The sequence below is a fragment of the Nannospalax galili genome, unplaced genomic scaffold, assembly GCF_000622305.1.
Source record: "Nannospalax galili isolate Female #2095 unplaced genomic scaffold, S.galili_v1.0 scaffold270, whole genome shotgun sequence".
NCBI lineage: Eukaryota > Metazoa > Chordata > Mammalia > Rodentia > Spalacidae > Nannospalax > Nannospalax galili.
Genome location: NW_008330152.1, coordinates 2,949,080 through 2,970,539, shown reverse-complemented (window position 1 = coordinate 2,970,539; position 21,460 = coordinate 2,949,080). Strand labels below are relative to the sequence as shown.

The 21,460-nt window shown below is 40.7% G+C and overlaps 1 protein-coding gene across 3 annotated transcripts; it reads right to left on the bottom strand.

The window, feature by feature from the left end:
• Positions 1-6,346: 6,346 nt before the first annotated feature.
• Ddx3x (DEAD-box helicase 3 X-linked) lies at positions 6,347-21,055 on the bottom strand. 3 transcript variants are annotated; one of them, XM_008843020.3, is made up of 17 exons: positions 20,881-21,055; positions 18,021-18,078; positions 16,671-16,718; positions 15,009-15,138; positions 13,883-14,041; positions 13,703-13,802; positions 13,260-13,395; positions 12,894-12,979; positions 12,524-12,622; positions 12,267-12,427; positions 11,153-11,297; positions 10,605-10,749; positions 10,306-10,487; positions 10,097-10,214; positions 9,626-9,779; positions 9,210-9,349; positions 6,347-8,971 (listed from the first exon to the last, which is right to left on the bottom strand). In XM_008843020.3, exons 1-17 carry the CDS (start codon positions 20,923-20,925, stop codon positions 8,892-8,894), a joined length of 1,986 nt encoding a protein of 661 aa, XP_008841242.1. In that variant the 5' UTR covers positions 20,926-21,055; the 3' UTR covers positions 6,347-8,891. The 3 variants fall into 3 exon arrangements, with proteins under 3 accessions (XP_008841242.1, XP_008841260.1, XP_008841251.1); XM_008843038.3 differs by having other exon boundaries at positions 16,671-16,715; XM_008843029.3 differs by having other exon boundaries at positions 6,409-8,971; positions 9,210-9,346.
• Between the last annotated feature and the right edge of the window lie 405 nt (positions 21,056-21,460).

Sequence of the window (21,460 nt, the reverse complement as noted above, 5' to 3'; positions counted from 1 at the left end):
AAAAAAGATCATACACAGCTACAGGTTACTATGTTTAAATGATCAAGCAGTTAAAATAGAGGTATGCTTTGATAACAGCTCTGTTAAGACTAAGTATGAGCTGGGCATCTCAAAAGTAAAAACAAAGCAATCCAAAAAGCCTATTTGTGATGTTGATACTCCAGATAAATTGATCCCACCAATTCTCTTACAAAGACTACTGTCAATGGTGAAGATTTCTTGAAAATCCTAGTAGAATAATGAGGATACAGTGGGCACAGTGGCCCATACTTGTACTCCTAGCACTCAGGAGACTGAGGCAGGAGGATGGCTGCAAGTTCAAGTCCAGCTTAGGCTACATAGAGAGTTTCAGGCTAGCCTGAGCTATAGAGTGAAACTGTCTCAAAATACAAAACAAAAAAGAGGATGCAAATTGCACAGGGAAGCCTCCTCTGTGACCCATGTGGAATTAAGGAGTCTGCCCAAGTGTGTTCCAATCAAGGAACTTCTACAGTTAGTCAAAACAGTACCACTCAAAGACATAGTTCCCTGATGAAAATTAACTGTTGTTAAAATTCTGTAGCAATATGGTAATCAAGTCAAATACATGCTGAGAATATTCAAGATAGACACCCGCCCCCCCCGAAAGCACTCTCAAAATGAGGGGGGGTTGTTGTTTTATTTTTTTTTTTGTTGCTGTTGTTTTTGGTCTTTTTGAAACAGGGTCTCCCTGAAGCCCCAGCTGGCCTGGAAGTCACTATGTAGACCAGGCTGGCCTTGAACTCACAGAGATCCACCTGCCTCTGCCTCCCGAGTGCTGGGACTACAGGCATGCACCACCATGTCCAGCTTCAAAATGAGTTTTAAGAAGATGCAACTGAAAAGGCCTAAGGTGTCAAGTTTAGATTATCTGCATTTTCTGCCCACTAGTACTTACTGTTGGAAAGCCTCTATGTCTATCTCAGAAGCTATTTGCTGACTAATTAGAAAGACCTGCCTGAGTTATTGTGGTTATCCGGCATGGTTGGTATTAAATATCTAAAGCTGCCACCATGGTAATTAAAAGTGCCAGACTGGTGGAACTAAACTTCTTGGATGTTTAACAGCATCTATGAGGTCTATTAGTATAGGGCCACTATGAGGCCTATATTAATTTGGACAGAGGGACATAAAGGACAGTTTTTGCTCCTTTCCCTCCTAGGTCCAGTAAGTTCCAGGGGACTATGAGCATCTCTGAAAATGTCCTGTAACTGTGGTGAGTCACCTGTCCTCTTGATCAAGGCGGCCATGGAGACCCCACCAGATGGACCTGAACCAGCGTTCAGTCTACAAAGAGGAGGGTCAACACAGAGGAAACATTTCCTCCATGCTTCCAAGTGAAGCCAGACATGGTCGAGTAGGACCTTTGACTTATCGTCACATAGACAGAACTGGTAAAAGAAAGGAGCCAGGAGGAACAGATCCTCAAATGACCTTTAGAATAAAAATAAATCCGTTTATCTGGGCCAATTGTAGGGTCTTAAACACCCAAAAGGAAAGTATATCCAAAGATAATGGGGTCAATATAATTTTTTAAGAGTCCATATATATAGCTAAAGGCTACAAAACAAGAAACAATGCCAGACAGATGATACCTTCGAGTTATTGTCCAGGGTGGCCCAAAACACTCCCAGACAGTAGCCCAGCATAAAACTGGGAAAATGAACAGCAGACCCCAATCTTATCTAAAGCAATATTGACAACTGATTGCTCTAGATGAGGAACAGCTGATCTTCCTAAAACAAGGCTCTCTAGATAGGCTGACTAGATTCAGCATACAGACAAGCACTGGGGAATGGCTGGGGGTACCGACAACACAGTGGACAGTAACAGGGATGACAGAGTATATGGGCTCCAGCGTGGGTGGGGGGTGGCATGAGAGGGTGCCATTTGGGAAGTGAGTATATAGATGAATAAGATTGTGTGGGATGTTCTGTATAGTATACACACACACACACAAAATCAACAATTTTTTTAAAAGACATATTTGAGGAGGAAGCATAAAAATTTACTTCATGTTAATTAGTAGAGGTGATAAACATTACCATTGAAATCTACCTGCTGACTTTATACCCATACTCAGGTGCCAAGGATCCGAGTCTAACGACTGTGACTAGTAATAATCAGATACATAGAGATTAAAGACACATGCAAACATCTACGTGTTAGTAGCATTAAAAATGTAGGAAACAGTGTATTTTAAAATGAAATGGAGATCTTCTTTAAAGGGTAAAAACTCATTAAATTTTATGTCTTACAGGGTTTATACTGAGTTCAATATTGTATAACCATATTAATTCAACTGTGAACCTAAAAATTTACAGCCGCTTTTAGAGAGATGTATCCTTGCTCTGGAAATTGTTACTGTATATGTTAAAGCTGTAATTAAATGCTTCTTCTAAAAATAATAATAAAATAAAATAGTAAAGCTTCAAAAAAAAAATGTTTACACCATCCACAAGTCAAGCATAAAGATGTTTCATTTTGATCCCTTCTCAGACACAACACAGTATCATGGGTGCCATCTTGTTCATCTCATGTTTGTCTCCAGAAACAAAGCAGAGAGAATATCTTCTTCAGTTCCACTGAGCTAGTTAACTTTCTACTATGGAAGCTCAGCTAGCCAGTTATTTCATACTTATTTCCAACATCTGTTCCAAGATCACACAGCCCTGCCTGAGGGTTCATTGGGTTATCTCTGAGAGATGCTTTGCTGGGTTTTGGGTGATTTCGTCAGATATTGAGAGATAATCTCACAATACATTCCACAATCTGAAAGTGCCTATTTTCCACAGCTTTACCACTTGTGCAATCGTCTTCTGCCAATCTGATAGGAAATGAGCATTTCTCCTTTAATGGATGAAGTTATACATTTTCTCCCATGAAGATAGTTGTTGAGGATTCTTTTGACATTTAGACATTTTATTAAATGCTATTAATATTTAATAAAGAAAATAAATATCAAAAAATAAAATAAAATAAATATCTAAGGCTGCCATGTAACACCCTTAATTTTTTTTTTTTAAAGTTTCTTAGACAGGGTCTCATGTATCCCAAGCTGGTCTCCTGCTTCTACCTCTTGAGTGCTAGGATTACACAGGCATGCACCACCACACCTAATTTTATGCAGTGCTGGCGATGGAACCCATGTGGGGATGGAAAATAGCGCTTTGTCCACTCTACAAAATAGCTCTGTAGTTTCACAAACACAATGGACACACACTCCTGGATCCACACAAAAACAAAACTAGAAACAAGTCAAATGTCTTTCAGTGGCTAGACAGGTAATTTTCGAACATATGAACATCCATACTATTGCTACAAGAATTGATAGGAAAAAAGAAACTGAAGCTGGGTGTGGTGGCACACGTCTTTAGTCCCAGGACAAAGGCAAAGTGGATCTCTGTGAGTGTGAGGTCAGCCTGGTCTATGTAATCCCACAACAAAGGCAGGCGGATCTCTGAGTTTGAGGCCAGCCTGGTCTATATAATGAGTAGTGAGTTCCTGGCCAGTTGGGGCTACAGGGAGACCTTGTCTCAAAAAAAAAAAAAAAAAAAAAAAAAAAGAAAAGAAAAAGAAAAAAGAAATTTGCAATTTGATCAAGGTCATTATGAAATAAGCCAGCCTCAAAAGGTCACGTATTTCATCATGTAATTTTGAAACATTTTAGAGATTAAGTGGATACCACTGGTTAGGGACAAGGAAGGCCAGAGCAGGCAGACAGATAAAGAGGTAGCACAAGAGACTTTTGTGAAGACTGACAGTTCTATGAAGTGACACACATCTATGTGTGAAAAACCACATAGAACTCCACACACGAGTGCACGCAACACACTCAAAAATGAGAAATGGGGGGCTGGAGAGATGGCTCAGTGGTTAAGAATGCTGGCTGTTCTTGCAGAAGACCTGGGTTCGAATCCCAGCACCCACATGGCAGCTAACAGCTGTAACTCCAGTCCCAGGGGATCCAACAGCCTCTTCTGTCCTCTGTGGGCATTGCACGACACGGGTGCACTTACCTACATGCAGGCAATACACGCATACACATAAAATAAAAATAATAAATTTTTTTAAAAAAGAGAAATGGTGAAATCCAACAAAAGACTGAATTGCACCAGTGGCTGTGCCCTATTTTCTGTTATACCAGATTGGGGAAAACTCTGACCTCTGCACTTCCCCAACTTCCTGTGAATCTGTAATCCTTTCAAAATTCAAAATCAAGATTTAAGAAAACAAGTTCTAATTGTGTAAAATTCATACAAGAAAGTGCAAGTAGAGAATCTAGATCTCCACTCTGAAGCGTTAAAGTTACTTCAGCAGGCATGTTCATCTGCTCCCGGCGTTTCAAGTGAGTCGAGTCACCCTGCATTCAAACTTAAGCTATTCCATTACACACACTAGAGCCCTTGTTCCCTGGATATAACTAGTAATTGTAAATGGCAGCTCAATATTTTGAGCACAGCATTTAACATAATTAACACATTAACTCAGCTCCCATTCTAGTTAAGAACATGGAGCACAATCTGAAGCAGAGGTTGAACATGTTGATTTCGAGACAACAGCAAAAGCGTTAGGAGGCCTGGGGAAGTTAAAACTGGAATGGTAGACTAGTATCACTCTGCTTACAGTATCTTATAATTTGGGACAGAGATGCCCTGAACAAGCAACTTCCAGCTTAGAACAGATAAAAAACAGAAAACATGGACTACGAACCCAAGGTTGCTGCATTAGAATCACCTGGGGAGCTTGAGCTAACAAAGGCAAAACTCAAAAACTACACATTCTCAAGGGAGTCCAGAAGGGTGTTCTGTTCCAACAGGCTGCCCTGGAATCTTTTCCCAGGTACTTTTTTTAAAATTGTTTTTTATGTGTATTAGTGTATTGCCTGCATGTCTGTGAGTGCACCCTTGTCATCCAATGCTGTGGAGGTCAGAAGAGGGCTTTGGAGTGCCCTGGAACTGGAGTTAAAAACGGTTCATAGCCGCCATGTGGGTGCTAGGAATCGAATCCCGGTCCTCTGCAAGAGCAGTCAGTGCTCTTAACCACTGAGCCATCTCCCCAGCCCCTCATAAAAATATTTTCTGTGTGATTGCATTGCCTGCATGTCTGGAGTTACGGATCGTTGTTAGCCACCATGTAGAGGTACTGAGTCCAACCCAGTTCCTCTGCAAAAGCAACCAGTGCTCTTAACCACTGAGCCATCTCCAGCCCCTTAAACAGACATTTTCAAATGTGATTCTCACAGCCTATGAAAAAAATGTTGAACATGGTGCTGCACCTGTAATCCCAGCCCTCAACAGGTTGTCAGGGTTGGCCATGGGGAAGAATTATCTCAAATCCAAAAATGTAAAGTGACAGGAAAATGGCATTCAAGCATACATAGTATGTAAAAACAAAACCATTTAAAAAATTTTTATGTGTATGCATGTATTGCCTGCATGTAAAGGGCACCTGTGTCATGCAATGCCCGCAGACGTCAGAAGAGGCTGTCAGATCCCCTGGGACTGGAGTTAGTTGCCATGTGGGTGCTGGAATTTGAACCTGGGTCTTCTGCAAGAACCACCAGTGTTAACAGCTGAGCCATCATCTCTCCAGTCTGCAAAACCATTTTCCTAACTAGAAATAATCTTCTGTAGTCCATAAAAAGGCATCCATTCCTCAGGAACTCAAACTCTACCCTTACATCTTCAGTTGACTTCCGGCTTTATGCCACTTTTCAACCTTAATCCCAGTATTACTTGTCACAGGAACTCCCATCTAAAAAACAAAAACTGACATTGACTTATTTTCAAGCTGTGACTGAAAATGCTAAGCATTCAGATCGAGTATTTCTTTAGTGACAACTGTGTGGAGCATGCTGGAGACTGAACTTGAGGCCCAAACTCACTCAACATGGTTTATCCTTTCATTAGGTATCAACAGCTAAATCTGAGACTTTAACCAAGAAAATATGGTTCAACCTAATTGTCCTAGAAACTAACATCTATGCAGGCAAGGGTCTCACATCACGTTACTATATTGGACACAATAATTAGACAGTAATGAACTTTCCCCAAGCAGACACTTAACCATAACTTGGTTGGATCACTATCACACCTTTAATCCAATTCATTCTTGCAGTGTTCAGCCACCTTTATTACAAATTTATTCAGGTGCTTAAAAATACAAACCAAGTTGGAATATATGCTCATCTTTTCTAAGTTCCACCTACCACAAAAATCCTATCCCGCTGTGCCAGCACAAATACTACCACAAATACTTATGGCACCAGAGTGATTGTCTGCTGCAAGTATTGAAAAATGGACAGCAATCAAGACACATTTTACAATTCAGGCAAAAGCACAACTTTATTTTCACCTCTAAAAATAAACAGTTGACAACAACAAAGGAGACTGTGCAGTTCAACTTTTTATTTAATAAAACCAGAATATGCACAGCACATGCAGTGCTAGCATCTAAACTAATACAGTAAGCAATTACTAAAGCTACAGTGACTTGAGGTTCAATTTTCACATTCAGCAAGTTAACTCATTCTTATTGAAACATTAACTGAAAATATCACTTGCTGATGAAACTTGCTTGAATGTTACCGCTGAATGTCCAAGTCACTGAATATGCCAATACAACGAAGATAACCACATGTTTGAGGATTGCAATGTGCCAGACATTCACTGAAAAAAAAATACAACTAAACAAAACTCACACAACAAACATCTGAGAATCTGGACACTTCATATCAGTGTTTTGAAGTGTTTCATTTAATATCTTAAGACAAGTGTATCAAAACCTTGGCATGATTTAGTTTCAAGTCGCCAATTTTGTTTTTACTAACATCAGAAAGTTATGGCTACACTGCCAATGCCGGGTCTGCTTAATTTGACTTAAGAGTTTAATATGACTTAACATTAAAAGCTCACACTACCCCGAAATATATAATTTCACGCATACGGTGACATTCAACATTCAAGTGCCAGTGTTTTTGTACTGTCTTTTGGTCAAGTTTTCTTTAAACTTTCAAAGAATCACTTTTAGGCTTACAAAAATAAATATTTGTCAAAATGTTCAATAAATATTACATAAAACTAGCAGCAAAAAGTATCTAGAAATCTGTCGTGTGCAAAGTTTTCTTCCCAACTATCATTCCCATGGTCCCAAATAAATTTTAGAATCTAGTCCCATCCCCTTCCTAGACAAGCTGCGTTCAACAATCTCCAAGAGACAAAATAAGATTGGAAGTTTAAGGACACGCACACAAGACATATATATAAAATTCTCTGAATGTGCAATAAAAGAAGTACTTTGTAAAAAGTTATGGGCAAAATGTACAAGGGCCTAACCTAGACTAATTGAAATAGCACCATAACAAATGACCTCAATACTGTCAAGTGCACCTACTTAATAAAAGTTTTAGAACAAGGCACAATACACTTGAAAATCTATTGCACTTTAGGAAATTTTTGCCATCTTCCTATGCCACTGTAAAAAGATTAAGCGTTTTGATCACCGCATTCTGGCCACAAAATTAGTCCAGAATTCCAAGTGGCAGAGGCATTTTAGTGGTGGACAATGCTCATCTTTGGCCAGATTTAGCATAAACAGACTATAAATACAATGGAAACCTATGCAACTAAAACTGACTAAACTGCACTGTAGAGCAGAATCAAACACCTTGTGCAGTTATGTACATATTTCCAACCTGTGTGATCTCAAAGATTTTCAGTTTATTACTCTTCTGGAGCCATTTTTACAAAGTCTATAGTAAGCCAGTTTAACATCTCAACGCAGCTTGAACAGAGTAATGTGAATCGGCATTTAAAATAAAGCCTGCTGCATTAATTCTTCCTGTTCATCCCCTCTTGACCAAAAAACATCAACACTAGCATGCGTTATTAGACCAAAAATCATCCAGAGCCCAAAATGAGGGCTGGTCATTGCTGTGGTCAGCCATTCTACCATTTCAATTTCTTTTATGGCAGGCATTTAAAAAGTCTAAGTAGATGAATTCTCCTAAAAACCTATTTCAAGTTATCAGACCTTTAAAACTTTCCCTGTAATAATATGCCCACATTTGGCTAGCTCATAGTTAATGATCTGCCTAAACATTGAAAGAGGAATTGCTGTATTTACTTGCATTAACTTTAAAAACAGTGCTTTGAATGTATGCATGTATTCATACATCACCTCATCATGACTGGAATGGCTTGTTTAAAGACTATTATCAGGTTCTAAATACCTATCCAGGATAGAGTGAGCAAATCAGAACTTTAACTTAATACAGTTTGCCACATTAGAAACTAATTCCATTAATATGCTTCAAGACGTTTGTTGTTTGTTTTCCCCAATCTGCAAGTATCAAAAAGCCCTAATGCAGGCTACCCCTTAAGTTTTTTCCTTATTATTAATGGATGAATCGATGATTCCTGTTAAGTTGTATCACACCTGTGTGCCAAGGTTTGATTTTAGCCCAAGTTCAGTAAATTTATTTTGTCAAAACAATTGATATCTTGAGCATTACTGAGCCAACAGGACATCAAAATAAAAAGTTGTCTAAAGTTAAAGGCACAGTACATTAACAAACAAATGATCCTCAGTCACAAAATTATAAATGCAGTTTGGGATGGGGGTAGGCGGGAGGGGAGTTAATCCAAACTACAGCAATGAAGTCTTCAAACCACCTTCAGAACAGGGCTGCTGATTATTCCTTTCATCTTTACTTGTGACCTTGAGCTCCCTTAAAAAAAAAAAATTTCAGTGGAGAATCACAGCTGGTAATGTACTGCGAGTTCTTGAAGCTACACAAGGTATAGTCTGGCTAAGTTACATGTGGTTTCCATATTAGCTTGTTTGGCAGGGTGACCTACTGTAAAGCAGGCTCAGTTACCCCACCAGTCAACCCCCTGGGAGTTATAATTTCCTCCATATCCATCACTGTTGTAAAAGCCTCCATAGCCACCTAATGGGAAATTTAAAGAAAAAAAAAAAAAAAAGAAATTAATTAAGTCATTCGTCCACTGTTAGAAACAATTTCCCTTCAAATACTTTTAACCTAAAATTATTCAAAATTCAATTTGTAGTGCTGAATCCCCCCACCCCATGGTCTTAACTATGGTTTGAAGATATACTTAACAGAGAAAAAGACCCTTCTAAAAGTTACATGTGGTTTTGGAAAAAAAAAAACAAACAAACACTACCTCCACCAAATCCTCTGCTGCCGCCGTGACCACCTCCACCACTGCGACTGCCACTTGCACGGCTGCTGCTGAAGCTGGAACTGCTGGCTCCACTACTTTGTCGATAGTCTCTGGCACCAAACCCTCCACTAAATCTACTGCTAAAGGGAGGAAATCCACGTTAGTTCACATAAAGGTGAAATTATATACTCAATAACCCAAACCTGTCAAAAATTCCCAGTGACCTAATTCTGACTTTCTCACTTCATAAATTCCCCATCCAGCCCTATTTTCTTTTCTCGCCTCAATAGTGGTTTCAAAAGTGTTAAGCAAACTTAAATTAGTCAACACTAATTTACTTATCTAGAACCCACACTGGGAAACTATCAGCATACCTCAAAACCCTCTTTATGTAGCACCTACAACATACATCTCACCTCTTAGAACGCCCGCGACTGCTACCCTTGTAGTGATGCTCAAAAGCCATGTTCTCTAACCAAGATGGCACTTCTTGTTTTGCTTCAACAAGAAGATCCAATAGATCTTTAGTGATATTTATGTTCCGTTCATTAAAGAATGAGGTGGCAAGGCCTAGAACAGTTCAAAGTATATAAAGGTTTGACAAAGGCACATTAGCATTCTTGCTTTCCTACCACATAATTTACAAATATTACAATCTGCTATTTACCAACTCAAAGCGCTTTGAATAAATCAAGACTGCATTCCTTGAAAATAAGGATTCTGCCAGGCATGGTGGTACACACATTAATCCCAGCACATTTGGGAAACGGAGGCAGGCACAAGCAAGCAGGCAGATCTCTGTGAGTTCCAAGCTACCAGCTGGGGCTACACGGAGACCCTGTCTCCTAATATTTAAGCTATTATGAAGTTCTTGGTTCCACACATACCAAGATTTCCTACACGTCCTGTACGGCCAATGCGATGTACATATTCCTCAATATCACTAGGCAAGTCAAAGTTGATAACATGTTTCACATTTGAAATATCCAGTCCCCTTGCTGCTACCTGGAAAATAATTTTTTTGTTAATTTGGCCCACTTAAAAGCAAGTACTTGGACACAGTGAACCTGAGTAAAAATATACATATTATACATACTGCTGTAGCCACTAGAATTGGGCTTTTTCCTGAGCGGAACTGGTGAAGGGCCTCTTCCCTATCTCGTTGAGAACGGTCTCCATGGATACTGGTACAAGCATATCCTTCATGGTATAAGAAATCCTCCAGAGAATCTGCACCCTTTTTGGTCTCCACAAATACTAGGGTCAGTGAATCCTTGCCTGAATTTGAAAAAATTGCTAGTGTAAATGTTTTGGAGAGGACAATAATGGTGATCCAAATGGATTCTCATCACATAAGCCACACGAGAGCCATGTTAGAAACATTCATTATTTTACCTGTTGCATTTAGGAGGTCAAGCAAAAATGAACGTTTGTCCATCTCCTCTACCCAAACTACTTTTTGTGTGATGTTCTCAGAAGTAGACCCAACTCTTCCTACAGCCAGAAAGATATACTCATCCAAGAAATCACGGGCTAGCATCTGAAGGAGAAAAAAAAAAAAAAACCCATTTTTATTTTAAATTTTTTATGAAATGTGCTTACCTCTGTAAAACACACACACACACACACACACATGCGCGCGCGCGCGAGAGGACAACTTGAGGGAGTTCTCTTTTTGTACCATCTCAGTACCAGGGACAGAACTCAGGTTATCAGACAAGGCATTTAGCCACTGAGCAATCTCACCAGCCCCCTAAAACACCCACTTTTGGCTGGGTAAGGAGGCACACAACTTTAATCTCAGCAGAGGGCAGAGGCAGACAGATCTGAATTTGAGGCCAGCCTAGGTTTCATACTGAGACCATGTCTTTAAAAAAAAAAAATGCCATTTTTAATTATCTATTGATAAGCAATTTCTTAATAAAAATTGTATGATATAATACCTGTATTTCCTTAGGAAAAGTAGCACTAAACATCATAGTGTGGCGGACACCTTTTGGAGGCATAGTATCTTGTTCAACTATTCTACGTATCTGAGGTTCAAATCCCATATCCAACATTCGGTCAGCTTCATCTAACACCAAGTATCTGTGATGAAAAAAATTCAGTTAAGAATTTGAGAAGAAAGCATGACAGTTTATATGGCTTTATCTGTTAATTAACTAAAATTTTGGGGGTTTTACCCCTCAAAGAAGGACACAAGTCTGGAACTCTCTATATATCTCCATCAAGAGATTCGCAGTACCTCTGCCTCTCAGTGTAGGAACTACAGGTGTACACCACCACGCCCAGCTTAAATTATACATTACTGTAATGATCAACACTGCATTTAATGCACTTACATTGTTGCTAAGAAATAGATAAGCCATTAGAAGGTGTGGCTATCCTGGAGGAAGCATGTTAAACCTTGCAGGATCTCCAGTTGCTCTCTTGCTTCCTGTGCCCACATGATGATGTGAGAGCTTAGCTTCTGCTGCTCCTGCTCCAGCCACCCCCAGCCACCATGCCTTCCTGCCATGATGACCTGTAATTCCCCTGGAACTATAAGCTCAAATACACTCTTCTTACATTGCTTGGGTCAGTGTTTCTATCACAGCAACAGAAAAGTGACTAATACAGGGATGTTCTCACCACTTTGGAAACCCTCTACCTCTTTTTTTTTTTTTTTTTTTTTTTTTTTTTTTTTTTTTTTTTTTTTAACCCTTCACATTTTTTGTGTGGGGGAAGCGGACACAGGTACCATGGTGTTCATGAGGTCACAAGACAGCTTTGTAGCATCAGATGTTCTCCTTCAACCTTTATGCAGGCTCCTGGTATCAAACTCAGGTAGCCAGGCTTGGTCAAGTGCCTTTACTTGCTGACCCTGGCTAATTTCATTGTCTTCAGATCTGATTATTAGCCTCTATTAAAATGTTAACTTTTTTTCAACATTTGATTGAAATAATGAACTTTTCAATCACTTCTCAACCTTTATATTGAGACAATGCTAACAAACATTACAAAACAGATTGAGTCATTGTTTTTAAAATGTTACAACCAAAACATTTAAAAACTTACTTGCAAAAGTCTAACCCAATCTTTCCCCTCTCCATCATGTCCACTAGACGTCCTGGAGTAGCCACTAATAAGTGGCACCCACGTTCTAAGTCTCGAATCTGTTGACCAATGTCAGCACCACCATAAACCACACAAGGCCGAACTCTAGATCGGTATGAGAACTACAGACAAAGAATAAAAGGTCAAGACTTCCATGGTCATAAAATGTTTCATTAGTGTCAATGAGAAAGCTATCAATCATTAGGATGCACACTTACTTTTCTTGCTTCCTCATAGATTTGCACTGCCAATTCTCTTGTTGGTGCCAGCACCAAGGAGATTGGATATTGTTTGCGGCGTCCATATCTTCCATTTTCCTAGAGAAATAAAAAATTATCACCTTTAAGTTAACCTATAAATTTCAACTATCTCATTTTTAAAAGTTCATTTTCTTTTGCAATTTACACATTACACAGAAAACTTCATTTGATTAGTCTTAGCATCATTTAGAAGGCTCACAGCCCTCACGTTCCACAATAACTCCATTTCATAGAAACATTAGGGTTGGCATAACTCAGTGATAGCGCACTTTGCCTAACTTACACTGGGCCCCTAGGTTCTAACCCCAGCATTGGGGAAAAAAATTACCTTCATGGCCCTCAAAGCCTCTCCGGGACCATCAGCGTAAATCTGGCTCAAGATGGGCAAGAGAAATGCTGCAGTTTTTCCAGATCCTATTAAGAGAAACCAGCCAATCACAATAAAAGAAAAACACTGATTATTTTGAATCAACTTGGTAGCTTATTTTAATTTCCCCAAAATTTCATGACCTTTTTCTATAAATGTTTTTTTCAAAATACAATCTACATCCATTAACTTATGTATCATCTATGGCTTCTTTCATACTACAAACAGTACAACTGAATTGGTGCAACACTGATGTCACAGTCCACATCAAATACCTATTACATACTTTACTGGGAAAAAATGACATTCTTAATCACATGAGCGTACCTGTTTGTGCACAAGCCATCAAGTCTCTTTTCTCTTTGATAATAGGAATTGCATGCTTCTGCACTGGAGTTGGGCGAGTGTAACGAGTAAGCTCAATGTTCCCCATAATAATTTCTCCCATCTCAACATCACTGAACTGTTAAGAAATTCAATGGAGTGAAATAAGTAAAAATCTATCTAAATTCATCCTGCTTTATACTAAAATACATTAATAACAGCAGCAAATGTTTAACTTAATGAAGATGTTGGGCTTTTATGACCCATTTCCTATGTATTTGGGGTTAGTGACAAATTACAACGATCCTCTCCCTGATGTATGGTTACAACATTTAAACTAAGCCAGCCATAGTGGCACACACCTTTAATCCCAGCACTCAAGAGGCAGACGGATCTGCAGCTACTGGACTGCCTCAAAAAGACCGGGGGCGGGCAAAAATACTTACACTTTCAATATGTGGTGGACAGTTGTTGCCTGTTGCCTCAACTGGAATGTCATCATACTTCTCAAAGTTAATCCCAGTGTTGCCTCCAGAAAAGAGTTCCCTGAAATCAAGATCGGTAAATTCATATCCAACACCAGTAAATAAGACTTTATTCCAAGTAATATAGTTAAAAAAACTTACTGTTCCAAGCGCTCACTTGGCGGGAGTGGTTTTGACCAGTCATCTTCATCTGATTTGTCACACCATCGACTGTTTCCCCCTCTTTCAAATTTGCCAAAGCCACTTCTATCTCCACGGCTGCCAATGCCATCATAGTCACCACGTCCGCGATCATCAAACCTGAGTACCCCAAGCAATTAATCAGAATCTTATCTTAACCATCACACTTCAGAAAAACTATCTTAGACAAGTGGAACCAATCATTCTGGCTAACTACAAGATGTCAACAGTTCGATTTTATTTTTATTCTTATTTAATAATAAATAATAATTACCAAACTATCATTCTATATATTTTCTAAAAATCAGCATCTTCCTATTTCTGTAGTTATACAGCCGTCTTGGCACATTCCAACACCAAAAATCAAGGTTTTTTTTTTCCCCTGGTCTTTTTGAGACAGGGTCTCCCTGTAGCCCCTCCTGGCCTGGAACTCAGAGTTCCTCCCTCCTGAGTGCTGGGGATTAAAGGCGTGTGCCACCACACCTGGCTAAGAATCAAGTTTCAAAAAAAAAAAAAAAAAAAAAAAAAATTACTTAAGATTGGCATACACCCCATACCTTTTCAAAGTGTTTGTATATATATTTTGTAAAAGAAAATGAAAATAGCACTCCAAACATCAATTGTTCAGGTTATACTACGATGTCACTTAAGGGACAATTCTGTGTAACAGCTTTTGAATAAAAGCAAAAAATAATTCTTACCTGAATAAAGATGTTTTTACTGTTTTAGATATATGTGCGAAAAATCTGGACATGGGACTAAGCACAGCAATAAGGCACATGGGGTCAGTTCGCCACACTTGTGTAATAAAAAATATAAGGTGTTTAAAAAATTGCCATGAGTCAACAAGCTCAAGCAAATCAGGCCACTCACTACATGAAATTATTCTTTATTAAATAGATTATAAAAGTAGAGAAATAGAAATACTGATTTCATATTCAATTTTAATCTAATCTCCACATAACAGGTTTAATCTTACAGCTGAAAAATGATTAAATAGACATAATGCTTGATATCCAAATAAGTCAGGGTAAGGATTTATGAAATTATAGACCAACTGCTTTTGAATACATGTGATATTACTTACCTTCCCCTTGATCCACTTCCACGGTCACTAAAGAAACTAGACTTCCCTCTAGAATCACCACGGGATCCAAAACTGCTGTATGCATCCTTATCTTTAGAACTCCACCCTGAACTATCTTTGTCATAGAATCCTAAAAGCAAAAAGCCAACAAACTCAATGAATCATATTAACATACCTTTCCAAACTTGATTTTTCCCTTCATTTTCTCTCCCAGCTCAAGAGCCAAAATAATATTCCAATGATGGCATCAGAAGATAACCAATTAAGTCTCCAGATCTAGTACACAGTAGACCATGCAATCTGACAAGCTAAGAATGTTCTGAGTATCACCTCTGAGAGATCAACAACTTTTAACATGTAGTACCATGACTATGGTACTGTCATATGATCATATTAACTTCCACTCACTTTACAGGTGTGAAATAATTAAGAAACAGCTGCCACTGTTTTCAATGAATTTTAGAGGCAACAATTTATAACATCTTTAATATGTCAGATTACTTGTTTTTTAAAAATATATTTTATTATTTTTATTTTATGTGTATGAGTTTATTGCCTGCATGTATGTGAGTGCACCCGGTCGTGCAATGCTGCGGAGGTCAGAAGAGGGCTTCGGATTCCTATGGAACTGGAGTGAAGGACGGTTCGTAGCCGCCATGTGGGTGCTGGGAATCAAACCCAGGTCCTCTGCAAGAGCAATCAGTGCTCTTAACTGCATCTCTCCAGCCCTACTTGGTTTAATTTTTTAGTTCTAACAATAAAAGCATAAAAATGATGCGTTCTACACGAGTCACACTCCCATAAAATGGTATATTAATGACTTATTTACAATCTTAATAACATCAAGAACACCTGGAAAAGGCAAACTCTTCTCTATGCACTCCCAATGTGGACAAGTCTCTAGGTACAGTTAGAGTCAACTATGTAAGTGGAGATACCCAAAGGCAGGTAGATTTGAGGACCAGGACTGATCTACCTTTCCCAAGTTAAGCTACCTTCCTTCTCTGCCTTTGTCTCCACCATTAGGCAGTCAGGTGCTTTTGTTAGCAATCAAGAATTGAACTGTATCTCTAGATCTCTTCTAGCTATAAAATTTTTAAGATACAGCCTCTTAATTCCTCTCTCTTCAACAAAGAATTCTTGTTCACTCCAGCTGCTTTTTAAAATTCAGTATCTTTCCTCATGACCTAGTTGCTGTGACCTTCGCCTTCCCCAACTTCAAATCACCCATTTTTTAGGAATACACAACAGCACTGTAACAGCTGATCCGTAATAAAAACACCTTCTAGTTATCACTATATGACACATGTATTGAGACAAAAATTAGGTGCTATAATATACTTTGAACAAAATCTTTCAAAGAAAGCAGTTAAAACTAGGAAATAAAATCAAAACAATCACTGCCAACTCACTGGGGTGTGCCTGTTTTAACTTAACAGACTATTAATTCATAGAAAAATCATGCCCCTGAACAGAATTTTCCATTGTGCAACATCTGATAAGGTTTTTCAAAATTACTGAGTCCCACATATTTGAAGTCAATCCTGATAGAAATAATGAAGTACAATATTGGTAGGCCTCCCCAACTTGCTTTGTGCCTAGGCTTTACTAATTTTGAAATGAATTAAGAATTAGATTATCAAACCAGTATTAAGGACTCACCTTTAGTAGCTTCTCTGTTCCTTAAATGAGGAGGAATATAGCGCCCTTCTAAAAGAACACAGAATTAATAAAAATGCTCTAAATCCTCACATTAAAGCGTTCTATCAAATTTTCTGTTAAAAAAGTCCCAGTAAACGTTAAAAACAATCTCTAGCTTTCCCATCTGACTACTTACCCAGAAATTTAATTGTAGAGGGGTGAGTTTACTTTTTAGTCTACTTTTTAACTCTTGTTAACAACCTTAAAGGGTTGCTAAGCAAAATTTTACTTTAAGCCGAGCATAGCAGAATATGCCTGCAATCCTAGCACCCTGGAGGGCAGAAATAGAAGATCTTCCCTAGGTTCAAGGGCAGCCTAGGCCACAAAGCCAACTTTGTCTCAACAAACTGACTTCAAACTTTATAGTTAACAGTAGTTAACTACTGTTTAGTTTAAATAACGGTAATTTTTCTTTTCACTTCTGGGATTAAATATTTTAAAGGCTTGTTAGGATGACTGCCGCAAGACTCTCAACATGGCAAAAAATGTGAAATTATCACGTTACTAACCCCATAAACGCACAAAATTTTACTATAACAGCTAAAACTATCCATTTTTCTAACATTTTGGCAGTGTTGGAGATGGAGCACATGGGTTTCTGCACATGCTAGGTACCACTATCACTGACCTACCTACATGCTATACCTTCCAACTTTTCACAAACTAAGGCATTTAAAATCTAAAAGGCTGGATAGTTTTGTCTTATTAGTAAATCTCTTATTCAAGAGATCTGTAGCCAATAAAAGTATAAGTGTTCATTTTAGTAGTTAACTATTTTACACAAAAGAATGTGCCCTTGTCCCTTTAATTACCAGAAAAGGTTACTATGCTTTAAATTGATCACTAAGTACTACATAATTCTATACAACTCTTTACATAAAAATGGGAGGGCACATTCTTCTGCCGGGCTAGGGATTAAACTAAAGCACCTTGTGCGCACTAAGCATGTACTATACCACGGAGCTACACCTTTAGCCTAAATGTTTTAATTTATGTTCTGTATATGTGTGTGTGAATGCACACCAAGTGTGTGCGATTACCCAGAGTCCAGAAGAGGGTATTGAATACCCTGGAGCTCGGAGTAACAGGCGGATAGCGGGTGCTCTGTAAGAGCAGTAAATGCTCTTTACCATTGAGTCATCTCTCCAGTCCCTGGCCTAAATTCTTAAAATTTTATTTTTTGTTTGAGACAGGTCCAAGTCTTCCTTGTCTCTACTTCCTAGGTTCCAACATACCTGATTTTAGACATTTAAGAAAATATTAAGATTTTAAGTTCTGACAGTCATTATAGTAATGCAATGTTTTACTTACTGCTTGCTGTACTCCCTCCAGACTGATTATCAGAGGAGTTCAGGTCTAGGCCAGCAAACTAGAAGAGAGTCAAATGGTTAGCAGTCCAAATGCTGATATACAGTAAGGATACTAGTCCTGCCTTCTAGCATTTACTAACACCATATTCAAACAGTATACCTACCTCACACAGCTATATTAAGAAAAAACTAAGTTTGTTTTGTAATGTTTTCCACACACACACACACAAAAAACCCCACCTTATTTGACAAACTAAAACTTAGTTGTACTGAACCTCAAAATTTTAGCCAGGAATGGTGGTAAATACCTGTAATCCCAGCACTCAGGAGGCTAAAACAGAGCCAGACTTTGAGCTCAGGCTGACGAGATGGCTCAGCAGTTAAGAACACTGACTGTTCTTGCAGAAGACCTGAGTTCGAATCCCAGCACAAACATGGCAGCTAACAATTGTCCATAAGTCCAGTCCCGGGGATCCGACAGCCTCTTCTGTCTTTCGAGGGCATCGCACAACGCAGGTGCACTTACCCACATGCGGGCAATACACGCATATATAGATAAAAGTAAATAAAATATTTAAAAAAAATAGGGGCCAAGAATATACAGCTCAGTTGGTAGAGTGCTGGCCTTCACCGAGTATTCATGAAGACCTGGGTCCTGCATAAACCAAATGTGATGGGCCATGTCTGTATTCCCAGTGTTCTAAAAGATTGAGGCATGAAGTTCAAAGCCATCCTCAACATCCTGGAGGCCAGCCTGAGCCACTTAGGACCCTATCTCAAAAAAACAAAACAAAACAAAAAAACACTAAATAGGCAAAGGACCTACTTTAGTATCCATCGTTTTTAAACGCCACTAATTTACGGCTTGGTATCATTTTAAACCTAAAGGGACATATTAAAAATGTGAAAACAGAGCTAGAGAGATGGCTCAGACATTAAGAGCACTGGCTGCTCTCGCAGAGGACCAAGGTTCGGTTCCCCGCACCCACATGGTAGCTAACCATTTAAACTCCAGTTCCAAAGGATCAGACACCCTCTTCTGATCTCCGCGGGTACTGCAAGAGATGGGTACACCTTCATGCATGTGGGCAGTACACTCTCACATAAAATAAAAATGAAAAATATTCTTTAAAAAAAAATGTTAAGACAGGCGGGCGTAGTGCGCACGCACGCCTTTAATTGCAGTACTCAGGAGCTAGTTTGGTCTACATAGTGAGTTCCAGGCGGGCTGGGACTACAGGCCCTGCCCTCCCCCCAAGAAATGTAGACAAAAAAAAAAAATGCTACCCTCATGTCCCCCCCCCCCAGTTTTTATTAAATTTATTAACCTGTATGCAGTGTGCGCGTGAGCCACGGCGCGCCTGGGCTAAAGCGCCTTTACATCTGAGCCACACCTCGTGGGCCCTAGCTTCAAGCTTTATACTGAATAACCTCGAACTGGTGGGGGGCGCACCACACTACATGCCAAAGTGCTAATGTCACTTAAGTCAATGAAAATTGGAAGCAGATGCTATTCCAAAATAAGAAATTCGAGGAGGGTGGACTCCTAGCCTTTACCAAAAGCCATGGCGGTTCCCATTTAAAACACAACGGGAGCACACTTTTCACACTCACTGGAGAACAAGTTTTTTCAATTTTACAGTGTAGTAATATTAATATAAGGTTGACAGGACTGTATCTTAAAAGTCCTTTAATTTTTCGAGTTAAATCCAATACAAATTTAATCATCTTTTAAGTAGTACCATTTGTTAAAGCTGGGAAGTCTCTGTCCCTGACAACCAAGCGGTTTTGTAGGATTTCCATTTAAACTAAATCCCAATTAAGCCATCGGACCCCGGCCTGATCTCTCTGCATTTTACTGCATGGGTGGCAACAACTCCAAAGCAAAACTGCGGCCGTATCCTGCGCAATTTTTCCTCAGAAGGACCCCCAGATTGAAACGTCACCAAGAGAGGGCCAACCACGACCCACGCTAGGCTCCCCTGCACAGAGCAGAGGGCGCCACCGGCAGCCCCGGGGCTGAAGATGGAGGAGGGGCGCGCCGGGTGACTTCCGTGGCCGCCGAGCCCGGCGCCAGTACGCACGCAGCGGATCGTGCTTCCCCTCCCCTTCCTCCCCCGCCCCACTCCGCCCTGAAATTTCTGCGTCACAAAACTTTCCACTCGGGAAATGCGGCCTCCCCAGCCGCGGGGCGCCAAGCCTGCCGATCCCCCTAAGGAAGCCGAGTGGAAGCCAAACGGAGCCCGCGGGGAAGGCAGGCAGGGAGGCAGCGAGCTACCCGTTCCATCTCGGCCCCCGCGCCGCGCCACGCCACACAAAGGAGGCGGCCGCCATTTGCGCGCGCCAAGGCCAGCCTCCCGCTGCGCCCCTCGCCACATTCCCGCACCGCGCAGCGACTCTGGCCTACCCCGGGAGCCGGCGAAGGCTTCCGGAAATACACAGAGCGCGAGACCAAAGCCCAGGAGGCCGGAAGAATGCAGCCCCCCGCCCCCCATCCTGCGCGCGCCGCCACACTGCGCAATCCCGTCCTCCCGCGGTCACTAATCAGAGAGGGTGCGCGCGCGCCCCCGAGAGCGCGCTCCGCGCCCCCTCCCCCTCCGCTCGCCTGCGCACGCACACACAAAAGCCGCCATTGTGCTCAGCCCGGGGACAATACCGGGAGCCAAACTGGACCAGAGGAACAATCCCAATCAGAACTCCCCGCCACCATCCCGTGCCTCCAGACCCCAAGGTACTGCCACCCCCTGAACCCAGACACCGGGAAACGAAACTGAAAAGCAGAACTTAAGAACTGCGCCATAAGAAACGCTAGGTCAGGGGAGAAATTCTTGCAGGGACGCCAGCCCACTCCCTCAGCTCACCTGCTGGTCCAGCCCGAGCGCATTTTCCACTGCCACATGACTCATCCCTGAAGAGTACCGAGAACTCGGAGTCTTCCGCTGCTGAGCAAGTACTGGCTCCACCGCAAAGACCCTCTCACGGGAGAACTGCGGCTTTGAAGCGCACCGCGCGGCCACCGACTTTATATACCCACTCGGCAGACTGCAACGTCAGCACGTAAGAATTATCCCCGCCCTCCCTCTGCCGCTCGTCCACTGCTGAGATCTTCTGCCTGGCTCTCCGTGCTGACCCCGCCCCCCACGACATTTCCTACTTGGTCCACTCGTCCCTTGTCCTCTCAGGGAACTGTGTTTTAAATGCTGTCCTGTTTCATTGCTTTTAACTTCCCCCGTTTTCTGCTAATATTCTAGTTTTGCTGGTTTCTGGAGATCTCGCGAGGACTGGTATCTGCCTGTTCTCTTGCAGTAAGGTTTTAAGATGCAAATTACGCTTATTTGCTGCTTCTTACCAGTTTTCGTCTTCCTTCCCAGCGCCCGTCCTTCTCTGTCAGTTCCCAGGCATCTAGTGGGATTTGAATGTAGCATTTTCGGCCCGAGTCTG

What these genes read in the sequence shown, in the direction of transcription:
- Ddx3x (XM_008843020.3), bottom strand. Translation starts at nt 20,925, where the DNA reads ATGAGTCATGTGGCAGTGGAAAATGCGCTCGGGCTGGACCAGCAG. An exon ending in TGGAGGGAGTACAGCAAGCA is followed by an intron (nt 16,719 to 18,020) that starts GTAAGTAAAACA and finishes GTGTTCTTTTAG; the next exon opens with AAGGGCGCTATATTCCTCCT. An exon ending in AGTCGCGGGCGTTCTAAGAG is followed by an intron (nt 9,350 to 9,625) that starts GTGAGATGTATG and finishes TCCTCCCTTTAG; the next exon opens with CAGTAGATTTAGTGGAGGGT.